At 34.0% G+C, this 12,576-nt stretch overlaps 2 protein-coding genes across 2 annotated transcripts; one reads left to right on the top strand and one right to left on the bottom strand.

The window, feature by feature from the left end:
• Positions 1–5,321: 5,321 nt before the first annotated feature.
• On the top strand, positions 5,322–7,783 carry LOC116112024 (glucan endo-1,3-beta-glucosidase 14-like). The gene is made up of 3 exons (XM_031398194.1): positions 5,322–5,493; positions 6,071–7,107; positions 7,195–7,783. Exons 1-3 carry the CDS (start codon positions 5,436–5,438, stop codon positions 7,249–7,251), a joined length of 1,152 nt encoding a protein of 383 aa, XP_031254054.1. The 5' UTR covers positions 5,322–5,435; the 3' UTR covers positions 7,252–7,783.
• Positions 7,784–9,244: 1,461 nt separating this feature from the next.
• Positions 9,245–12,195, bottom strand: LOC116112034 (probable calcium-binding protein CML48). The gene is made up of 5 exons (XM_031398205.1): positions 11,635–12,195; positions 11,088–11,134; positions 10,129–10,304; positions 9,992–10,010; positions 9,245–9,702 (listed from the first exon to the last, which is right to left on the bottom strand). The coding sequence occupies exons 1-5, from the start codon at positions 12,095–12,097 to the stop codon at positions 9,592–9,594; spliced, it is 816 nt and encodes a 271-aa protein (XP_031254065.1). The 5' UTR covers positions 12,098–12,195; the 3' UTR covers positions 9,245–9,591.
• Positions 12,196–12,576: the final 381 nt, after the last annotated feature.

Genomic DNA, 12,576 nt, shown 5'->3' with positions numbered 1-12,576 from the left:
AGTTTTTGTTGAGTTTAATAAATGAGTTTGAAATAATTCATAGATTTTAATGTGGGTTTTGATTTAATCTTGTTTATGTTGAGGTATGGGTTAATTAATTGTTGTTTTAAATTGGGTTTGATAAATTGTGGTTAGTTATTGAGTTAATTTTGAATATGGTTTGAAGAATTGATGAAACCCTAAGTTGTAGAGATTTGGGGATTTAGTTTAATTTTGATATATTGGTTAGTTGCTTGATATTTAGAGTTAGATTTGATGAGTTTTCATGAGTTTATGAGTTGAATTTTATTGTATTAGTAGAAATTGTTTGGAAAACCTAAGTTATGAGTTGAATTTTGATAAATTTGTGTTGTTTTTTTAATTATAATTGCAAATAAATTATATTTCTGATAATAAAATTTTTTTTATTTTTTTTAGTTATGGACAAGTTTTTTTATCAAAAAAAAGTTTTATAATAAGGAACCATCAATTGAACAAAGCATAAGGTGCTACGATAGTATTCACAATAAGCCTATGGAATCTAGTTTAAGACAAATATATGTTAAACTTAACTTAAGTAGTCTTCATGCAGATCCTAGCTTGAGGATTAAAATTTTAAAATATCATCCTAATGATAGAGATAAAATGAGAAAAACATAACTTTTAAAAATATATTTTTTATGCTTATTATTTCAATATATATTTTATTATAAATTTATCAACTTTAACGTTTTGGACCATTACCTCTTAATCCTGGCTGGGCTTACTTGTATAACAATCTAAGTTTCTTGGTTTGAAAAACGATCATCTCAGAGTTGTCAAAAGCGAGTGTTCTCATTACTGTCCAGAATATAATAGTAAGGGAAGGAAAATTGAGACTTTTCTTTGCGAGTAGATGCCTAATCAATTTTCCTTGTATATTTGTATCTCTACCTGGCTTCTTTCGTAATATATATCCTATGCTTCTGGTTGTGGGCTCTTATTATTTTATGAACATATATAGGAAAAAGAAAGCAACCAAATCAAAAGGGGATGCTTCTTGATCATCATCTTCATTATAAATATAGATTTTTCTAGCTTCTAGAGATTTAGTTTGTAGAACATGTAGACGTAAAAATCTACATGTACGGAAGGGGGGTCTGATCCCGTAAGGTTGAGGCTACTAGCGATCCGCTGCACTTGTACACGTAGAGAAACAAATGCGTGAAGTGAACGGGAAACACCGGAGTGGTGTTGGCCGTAGTCACTCCGACGCTCAAGTCAGCAAGACTGAAAGAGGCTAGTATAGTAAAGGGTAAGGAGTAGAGAGGTTACCGGAAGTCTAGTCGGGGACTGTGACTACGACAGTGACGTGAAGCTCTCAAGTAAGAGCTTCGGGTGTGAAAGTGTAATGTAATGTGTCTTGTGAGAGGGCTGGCCTTTGCTTATATAGTGACTGTCTGTTCTCCCAATCCTGGTGGGAGTAGGAGTCTTCGTGTGACTCTGATGCGAACCCTAGAGGAATTAGGGCGGTGGTGAGCTGTCTTACCAGTGTTCGAATAGAAAAGTTATCCGAACAGGAAAGTAACCTCGAATAGGAGATTGATCCCAAATAGGAAGGTGATCTATAGGTGCCGTGGGCTCTGAACTCGCTCATAGGTCTAGGAAGTGAACTGGGATTGGGAGGCTTGTGCCCGAATGGTTTGGGTTAACTGTATCTCGTATAAAATGGGTCTAATCCGGATGGGACCGCATCGGGATTGGGCTTAGTCTCTTCCTAATTCAGTCACGTTCTTCTATTTGGGCCAAGGATGATTTTTTGCCCTAACAGAACACATTGCCAAAAGTGCACCTTATTATATTCAATATGTTTTTGGTTCTGGCCATGCAAAAGTCTCAAAACATTTAATAACTATATTGGTAGGTGGCAATCTACTGTAAAGTTTGCAATAGAGTTCATATTTTATATCAAAAACAATGTTATTACATATTCACTATTATTATTATTAAGAGTTTATAAAAATAATCTCTATATAAAATGTGTTGATTAAAGATTTAACTTTAGGGAAATGGCATCTTAGTTGGTACTAATATTCTCTAATTTCTTTCACGTAAAGTTAAAGAATAATAATGAAGGGTTAAGAATAAAAAAACAATTGAGGGCTTGATTCCCATACTTATGATTTTGGAGACTTTTAAACGTCATTACATCTTTTTTTTTATTGTTTTTTTGTAATAGTTATTGGAGTTATAAGTAACTGAAAGGGAGGCATCACCGTCCTTTGACATTAATTTCATTTCATTGTTATTATCATACCTAAAACATTTAATTCAGCCTGAAATTCTACAATATCCTACCAAATACAAATTTATTAACAATAACCATCGTTCACATCGTTAATTAATAAACTATAAACTATTTTCACCGCCACCTGTCCACCAACACCAACTTGCACAGCAACCGTCGTCTCCGTACTCCTATTAGTTATGAGAAAATAAAAAACACAAGTAGTTCAAGTCTTGAAGATCTAAAAGCACCAAGGCCGTCTTTTAGGTGAGCTCTACTCTTTATCAACATTTAATGTTATCTTATAAAAACATTTAACATTAGCTAAATACAAATTTTCATTTATTATATATAGGAAATCTTATGTGTTTGATATTTTTAACGAGTACTAACTGATTTTAGAAATACGATCCTAATTCTTATATAATGAAAACTCGTTGGTTTCATAAATAATATACTAGAATTCCTATTTTCTTTAAAGGGATCTTAGATTATTTTATTTAAGTTTGAAGGAAATCACCTTTTTACTATTTACCCCAAATTCAATCAATTTAACATTCAAAATTTGTCAATAATGTTAAGAGATTAATACAATTTTTTAAAGATTAATTTGACAAAATTGTTAATAAATTCGAAAATTGATAATATTTCTAAAAACTGTGGGTATTTCCTAATAAAAAAAAAAAGTTCAACACACGTGTTTACAATAAAAGAACCCTATGAAAGAGTATTTTTGTAAACGCCATCGATTTATAAGGAAACATAACACGTGCAAATGGTGGGGGGTGGGAGCCGAGTAAATTGATGGAAGCGAGGATGGCGCCTGGAACTGGAAGACGGTGGTTAACACGTGCGCTCTAATAAGATTCCAGTCAGCATTTTCATTTATTTATTTGTTATTTCAATTTGCAATTGAGATGATTACTTTTTGGAACCTTTAAAAGTTACTTCACTTATCCTACCCCTTGTATATTTCAAGCCAATGATAGATTCTCTGACCAACACCTGTCACTGCTTGCCACTTGTCTTATGCCTTCATTTTCATCTAAAGAATTTAGGGATGGTGGGGAATTCATCAACTTATCAAATCAAATGGTTCATTTTCTTGATTTGATGGCCTAAGGAACATTAATCTCACATGGTAACAAAATTATTGCGCCAAAAATACACAATAGGGTCAGCATTACTCATCACAGTTCAACAAGCACTTACAAATAAGATGGTAATGGTTGTCAAAGACCAAAACCGCTTTTAAGAAATATTTTATATCAATCATATCTCATTTTAAGATAATAATTAAAGAGTAGTCTCCACGGGTCAAGACAACTTGTAAAAACATCCATAACATTGATCTCAAAGGTATAAAGGTTCTCTTCATGGAAAATGGGCTGACTAGACATATGAGAGTTAAACAAATATTTGAGCTTTATTATTTTCTCTTTATAAACAAAATATTTTTTCATTTTGTATGCCTTACAAGCAATATCAGAAAAATAATCAGAGAATAATAAAATAACGGTGGATGTAGGATTTGTTTTAAGCATCTGAACTACTATAAAAATCTCTTTTGTCAATCTATTATATATATGTTTCTGCAAACATATATAATCTTTGCACTATAAACATTTCTCATGAATCATTCACGTGTAATTTTTAAAAATAACTTAATACTTTATATGTACGAATAGTTGATGTGAAAATCTGAATCAACAAAACTCATCATCTTTACTGTGAATTTTTATTATGTATGTCATTATATATTTTTATCTTGTACATTAAAACAAAAGACAGATGTGATAGTAGAGGACCGTTCAAATTGGTGTTCCCAGTAATGGAATGGTCCCTATCAACTTTCCCACTTGAAAGGAACCCCGATTCAGGCTTCTTATTTTATTTTTCCTGAAATAAATAATAATAATACAAAAATCCGAAATTACTCCGTCGGTAAATCATCGAAACGCATTGGTCAATGCTTGTTACGTGTAAGAAAACAACTCATGCTAAATTACCCTTAACCCCCTTTAGGTTTAATAAATATCTCTACATCTTTTCTGTTTAACACCATACTTTTTCTTTACTAAATGATTAGACTGTGATATTTCATAAACAATAAGCTATGCTCTTTTTTTAATGAATTAATTACAAATATTATTAGAACTTTGGTTCTATAAGTGTTAATAAAACCCATTTTTAAGATTTATATAATAATAAAGAGTTGTTTTCACTCATGTCTTAAAGGGCATGTTAAAACTACAAATATACAAAAAAATTAATTACTTCGACAAATTTTTTTTTTTTTTTTAATGACCAGGGGTATCTGGACCAGTTTGTATGCGCACCTTAACTAATACCCTGAGATCCTAGAACTATCAGCTGTGTAAGAGTTTTAGTGATCACTCCTATCAGAGGTCGTGGGGACTCGAACTTGGAAGACCATGTTAGATCCTTCTCTTGCTCTTTTACCAGCAAGGGAACTCGAAATTGAGAGATCATGTCAGTATTCTCCTTTTCTTTTTTACCATTAGGTCACCCAGCGGTAGTTATATTTGGACAAAGTTTATATACAAAAGACAAAATAAAAACATGTTCCAATGCATTGATATAATAAAAATTTTATACGCTTGTTGTCTTAAGTCTTAACATATGCCCCTATTTAATTATAAACATGAAAGTGAGCTCATATCATTGAGTTTGTGTAGTGAAATGAACGAAGGAACAACAACGCACAAATTCAATCAACATAAGTCATTCTTCGACCATTAATTTTGATTGTGAGTGTAGACCTTAATTTGTTAATCTAAGTGGAATAATCCTATTTAGGAGCTAAATGCACTTTCAGTAAACTTATCATTGCTCAATAATTTTTCTAGTCAACAAAAAGCAGGGGGTCCTAGATATTTCTCGAACGTAAGAGGTGATAAAGATATTTTCCACGCGCGGCCCTCATGGGAGGCAACTGTAATTGACCCAAAATTAAAAATTAAATAAATGAAATGAATAAAAAAAAAAATATGGGACGGCTGTGAACAGATAAACAGAGGACGTAAAACAGAGTAGCTCTTACCGCCCTATATAATTATATATATGAAGAGAGGAGAGGAGACAATCTGTCTCCTCTCTCACACAAATAATTTTCAAGGGTGGTGGTGGCGGTGTTGTCTGTCTTGGTTTACCCAAGATCAGATCACTAATGGGCGGCTGCAGCTTCCTCCTTCCTACAATCTTTCTCATTATTTTCACTTTTTCAGGTTTGTTCTTTTTCAACTCTACTTGCACTCTGTTTCTGCTCTGCTCTCTTCTATTTGGCTGCTAAGAAAAATGCAGGAAGAAGAACACAAATGAATTAGAGTATCAAGATTGAGTTTCCATTAACATTCAATGAATGTAACCATGAAATTTTTTTATGTTTTGGATTCCAATACCTGATCTGATTTGTCTATTCAAAGTACCTTTTCATGCACTCATCTTTTTGCTTCCAACTTAATTTAGATTCTTATTAAATTGCATCACCCTTTTACTATGGTACGTGCAGTTATTGAAAATTTATCTTTTCATTGCTTTTAAACTAAATTTCAGAATTCAAAAATCTTTTCTCCTTCTCTTGTACAAGACAGATGCTCTCTTCATATCTTCTTTAAATTTCTGAATATCATGTCTTCAATTTTTTATCTTGATATTCCTTTTTCAGAATTGAATGATATTCACTGGTTATTATTATTTTTTTTTTCCAAGAATTTAACCATAATACTTTTATTCTTCTTCTCTCTTTTGTTTTAGGGAATTTTTTTTTCTCTGTTTTTACCTTCTTTCCAACTCTGTTTTCAGGTTCAGTGGTGCAAATCCTTGGCCTGGGAGTAGGAATCAATTATGGTCAGATAGCAAACAATCTTCCGTCTCCCTCTCGAGTGTCAGTTCTTTTAAGATCCCTCAACATAAGAAGAGTGAAATTATACGATGCAGATCCAAATGTCCTTCTCGCATTCTCAAATACACAAGTAGAGTTTATAATTGGACTCGGAAATGAGTACCTGGAGAACATGACTGATCCAATCAAGGCTCAAAATTGGGTTCAACAAAGTTTACAGCCTCACATCCCTCAAACGAGAATAGCTTGCATCACCGTTGGAAATGAAGTATTCAAAGACAATGACACCCGGCTCTATTCATTTCTCCTCCCGGCAATGCAAACCGTGTATAAGACCCTCGTTGATCTTGGACTCGACAAACAAGTGATCGTCACGAGCGCTCACTCACTCGACATCTTGGCTAATTCTTTCCCTCCTTCGGCTGGAAGCTTCAGGCCCGATCTCGCTGAATACATCCAACCCCTTCTCAGTTTTCATGCTCAAGTGAAATCTCCTTTCTTGATCAATGCATATCCCTATTTTGCATACAAGGGTAGCCCCAACGAGGTCTCCCTAGATTATGTGCTCTTTCAGCCTAACCAAGGGATGATAGATCCCAACACTAATTTGAACTATGACAACATGTTATATGCTCAAGTTGATGCTGTTTATTCAGCCATTAAAGCAATGGGACATACAGATATCGAAGTCAGGGTTTCCGAGACAGGGTGGCCATCGAACGGAGATGAAGATGAGGCCGGAGCTACCATAGAAAATGCAGGACTTTATAATGGTAATTTGTTGAAGAGGATTGACCAGAAGCAAGGTACACCTGCAAAGCCATCAGTCCCCATTGATATATACGTTTTTGCACTTTTTAACGAGAATTTAAAGCCGGGTCCTGCATCGGAGAGGAACTATGGGCTGTATTATCCTGATGGTAGGCCAGTTTATAACATTGGATTGCAGGGTTATCTTCCAGTTCCAGATCAGATGGCTTCTGCTTCCAAGATTAATGTAAGATCTTTCTCTTTTTCCCCTTTTATCACCTTTACAATGCACCGTGTCTTACATTTTCCTTTTTCCTTTTTGGGTATTTTGCAGGTTTTTCCTGTCTTCGGTCTTCTGATCTATGTCATAGCATGGTTACTTTTACTGTAAAAGCTTCTGAATTTGTCAACTGAGGGAGATAGAGTTAAAGCAAAAACAACATAGTTAATTCCTAGTGATCTTTCATATACCAGAGAAGAAATTTTAGAGGTAAGATATTATAAATTCAACTCCTATTTGTCAGATCAGTAACACAAAATTCTGAACCAGAATACAAATTCCTATTATTCTTTCGTATACACACTGACAAATGTTAATTAATAAAATCCCTGGAGAACCACACATTCAAATTCGGAGGCACTTTTCATCTATAAAATGTATTTTGCAATTGGGCCGTCAGATCCTGCAGATTGTCATTAGATTCTTATCTGACATTTAGGCATTACACGGCTGAGATTTTGGGGAATCATTTCATAGTACCAAACTTGTCCATTTTTAACTTGTTACATGCATCAAGTAAATAATGCTTAATTTCATATTAAACTCAGAAATTTATATTTAAATCTTAAAACTTTTTTGAATTGTTTACTAAAGATATGAAAAGGGGTCTCTCTCTTTCTTATGTCCACTGCAATCATGCATGCGCATCTTCCAGAGTTGAAAAATTCTCGCTGTCTTAACCTTCACAAAAGTCCAAATTGGCTTCTCTATCAGCCACCGTCTTTCCTTTCGGCAGCCCATTGACGCATTCATTTTTGCCCACAATATATAATTTCAATTATATCAATCTCATCAATTTTGTCTTTGTTTTTGAATGGTTTGCTCTTTTGTCCGTATCTTTGATTCTCTTTCACCAAAAGAGAACTCCTAGCATCAACCATTGTTGTACTTATCCCACCATAATCTCTGAAACAATTTTCTGGGTGAAAATAATGTTGGAAATGGTTAAAAATGTAACATCAGCTGATACTTGAGATCAAAGTGGTGGGGGGTAGTGGGTTTCAACATCGTGGACCTTATGTTTATTGCTTTATGGTTACGCCTGCCTCAGCAAAAGGATAAGGTTGACAGATCATAGACGAATTCCCCATGACTGTTCAACATAATGACGTCTTATCTACCACAATATGCCTAAGCTTGTAGTTGTAGTTGTAGCCGTCAATGGTGGTGGTCTCTCTCTGGCAAATCAAACCCAAGTGTTTTGACACTAATCTTTCATTAAAACATCAACATGACTACCAAGAAATACTTAATGACCTTCAAATTAATATTGGGCCCGAGGTAAACATCAAACATATGAAATCTTAATATTTTGTTTATTGGAACAGATCAACAACTGGCTAGTTTGGTAGCTTACTAACGTGCATGATATGATGTCTATTGAAAAAGAGAGCTGGCTGCTTCAAAATTTGAGAACCCATAATTTAATTTACAGGGGATGGTAGGCTGTCCCTTTAAAGGTGTTGAACTATAAATCTATAATCTGTCGATTGAGTTGACTATCTAGAAACACGGTATTTAAATAGTTGTTCAAAATTTGGGATCATTTTAATCGACATATTGCAGTATTTATGTGAAGGGGAAAACAGTAGCATGGCTTTAATTTTGCAGCAGTGGATTGGAAATGGAGTAATGGTTTATCAACTTTGCAGGATCATTTACAACAGATAAATTTTTTTCGCTAATACATCCGAGAGCTGTATTCTGGGTAATCTAAAAAAATAAAGACATAAATATACATACCAATAAGGAATTAGTATACGATTCTTTAACAAAGTAAGGCCTAATAAAATAGAACTTGATCTTGATATTGGTATTGGCATTGGTGTAATATAAACTGGGTATTGTTTTTAAGATTATAGACTTATTGGTTGTAACAGCTTAAGAACCTTAATGAGAATGGATTGTTTTTAAATTTCTTATGTGAAATGTGAATTTGATGATTGAAAAAAAGGGGTATGATAATTCCAATTTCCATGTTGCGTATCATTTCAAAGCTGAAAAAGTGGCACTCTAGAGGATTCTGGCATATGATCAATGAGTAATATTAGAATTTGGCTAAACATGTTTAATTCACAAATAACACTATACTTCCCAACTTTCTACCTCAATACCAATATTTCTTCCAACTTCAAAAACACATCACTTGAAACACTAGAAATATATTTTTGTTTCAAATTTACACACGGAAAACAGGATCAATTGATGGTTTGGTCTAAGCAGCACAAAATTTCTAATCGCTATTTGGTTTTTTCATCTATAGTTTCTCTCTAAAAGGAGCATGAATCAAAGAAATCACAGTCACGCTTGCTTTCCATAGAAGAGAAACCTAACTCAATCTTGCATTAAAATTTCATTCACACTTGCCACTCATCAATATACAAATTCTCCTTTAAATTATACAACTGAATGAAAGAACTCAAGGTTATAAAACATATACTACCAATTAAGTCAATCATATTGCACAATGAAGGGAATGACCATAGACATGAATGAGTCATAAGTAAGTGTTGCTGAACCAGTGTAACGTGAATCCTTCTCCTTGAATTTTTCAGTCAAACCCTGAAACCACAATAGCTTCACATGATCAAATAATGTATCAACATTAAAAGAGTTTGGTGTAATTCTATCTAATTTTAATATATGCTTAAACTAAACATTCTAAGAAGCACAAAGATTTAGAAACAGGGCTCTGACTTTGTACATGCACATATGTTTAAGATGAATAGAACATCACAGAAACTGTTCTGATAACCGAAGATTAGGGAAGACTGATTCATTGATTAAAATTAAATTGAGAAGGTAACTAACAAAAGAAAGAAAGAAATGCAGTAGCAATTTGAGGACTCACCTTCACAATCATCCCACATCTGCATATCCAGTAAAACAAAAGATTGTCATTAGAACATGCTAAAACTCTCAAAAACAAAGAAAAATAAGTAAATAAGTAAAAGCACAAGTACAAGTATAATAAAATAGGAGCCTTACTCAACAAAACTGTCAAAACTGAGTTCATTTTTCCTGCCATTTCCACTCTCATACTTGGACATCAAAAGTTGGAGGACTGAAGGTGGGACTGCATATCCAGTACTGTAGAGAGCATCCCTCAATTCCATCAAATCAATTTTCCCACTTCTATCTCTATCATATCTCTGAAATATGCCCTACAAGAACAAATTCCATGCTTGACATTAAGCACAGAAAATTGAACTTAATTTTTCATGAAATAGAAAATGGCATTGAAAAAAAGACGACAGTCAAAAGAAATTATATAGGCATTGAAGTGCATCTCAATCTTTAGTTATCCTGTGCAAGGGTAAGGGTGTCCCAACAAGGCAAAAATGCATGCAATACATATTGACCAGAATGTCTCTGGAAACTTGATGAGCAAAGACCTCAGAAGTCAGAAGTATTTTCTAGAAGCACACTGATCAATATCTTCATCTAAAATATCAAATTTACAATGCAACCGTTCCTCTTAGTTTACTGTTTTCTTCCTTAGTAAGATTTGATACAAGTACGTAGACAAATTTGACAGCAAAATAGATAAATACATGCACCATCATGCCAAACAACTGCAATAGCCTAACATTGTAATAATGCTATAACAAAAGCATTTCCTTCCTAAATGTTACCAAAAATGTCAAATTTCATTTTGCAATAATTGGTCTAGTAGAATCGATACAATTAATTTATAAACAAAATATTAAGACATAAAGAATTTGCACAATTAGATATGTACCACCACTGAGTTCATGGGAAATCTCCCTACAAAAGAGAGCGAAATTACTTTTTTTTTTTTTTTTTCATTTGTGGTCTCTGTCATGTGTTGGAAGATAAACGAAATAGAATGGTTTAAAGACCATAAATGTTCATTTTCCCAAAATTTCTCCCACGCCTTAAAAAAAAAACTATTTAAAAATATCAACAAGGTTAAAACCACTCACTCGCCATTCACCAAGGCAACTCCACAATGCAGCAAATTCCTTGGGCCCTGTCACAGGAATTTAGCTTAACATCAGCTCATGGAAAAATTTCAACAAAGTGAATCTGAAACAAACGACTATAAAGCCAAAGAAAAAAGCAGCAAAGCTTTTATTTGCTTTAACTGGTCAAAGTAATCAAAGGAGAAAGAGAATTTGTATAAAAGTCAAAACCCTTGACACATATAAAGAACCAATATGAAAATATCCCATAGAAGTAATCCCACTCAAAAACCATGTCATAATTGCATACAATTAATTAAAACTCAGTCCGAAAATAACATCAGCAGCAATACCCCAGTTCATTCAATAGACTGTCAACTAATTACCGAGTATGTAAAAATCCAGTTAAGCGTGCATTGGTTCCTCGATCGAAAAAAATAATTGTAGGTTATCATTTTTTGATAGAATTTTTTTTGAAGGGTTTTCTCCGTAAAGATGCCCTAAATTAAAATTGCATAATTCAAACCCAAGATAAAGCCGAAAAGTAAGAAAGATGAAAAGAACAAACCGATTCGCAAAGAAGAATCATGCGGATCCTTGAAAAGAAAGATGAGCAGCTTTATAGTTCTGAGAGAAAACCTCTGGTGCGCAGAAGATAGAGCTTGCTGCAACTCTTTATCGTCAATAAAACCACTCCGATCTCTATCAACCATCTCAAAACTCCTTATAACATCCGGGTTTGTCCCCGGAGGAAATGAATTATGCCCATAACTCGGCGCCGGTGGCTGTGGGTAGCCATAACCCTGTGCTTGGTGGTGGTACGGCGGCTGAGGCGGCGGTTGGCCATAGTAGCTTGGAGGTGGCGGCGGCGAAGTGGTGGTGTTGTAGGAATGGTTAGAGGGCTGGGCGTAGGAGCCCGGCAAAGTGTTGGTGTTGTAGGAATGGTTAGAGGGCTGGGCGTAGGAGTCCGGCAAAGAGGGTGCGGAGGGAGCATAGGGTTGGGAGGAGTAGGGTCTACCGTAAGATTCCATTGAAGTGATAAATCTACCAAAGTCTTAAACTTTCACTTTCGAATAACAGATGAATGATTCTTGAAGGGATTTATTTAAATATGGAAGGCGGTGAGCAGAGGACAAGAGACTTATGAAGGTGGGGTTATGTGGAAGCTTCTCTTCTCTTTAATCCGGAAGAAAATTCAATGGAGGGATGTCTTACGTCAGACAATATGAACTTCATTTTTGTTTTTGGGAAACCCCCACACGTTTTAGCAAATTAAATTGACCCTCCTTTTAGTAAACACGGCTACGGGAAAAAAAGGTTATTGAAATTTTGCCGGTCTAATACTGTAAATAGTAAAAAATACATTTCTAAAAATTTAGAAATAAAATTTAGATAAAAAAAAATATAATACATATATTTATAGATTTAATATGATATATTATTAATAATACGTTTTAAAAAATATAATAATATCAATCATAGTTTTAACATTTTTCATAAATCATCTGAT

This window comes from Pistacia vera, unplaced genomic scaffold, assembly GCF_008641045.1.
Source record: "Pistacia vera cultivar Batoury unplaced genomic scaffold, PisVer_v2 Contig1195, whole genome shotgun sequence".
Lineage (NCBI taxonomy): Eukaryota > Viridiplantae > Streptophyta > Magnoliopsida > Sapindales > Anacardiaceae > Pistacia > Pistacia vera.
The sequence above is the reverse complement of the archived record's forward strand: the minus strand, read 5'-3'. Positions and strand labels throughout refer to the sequence as shown.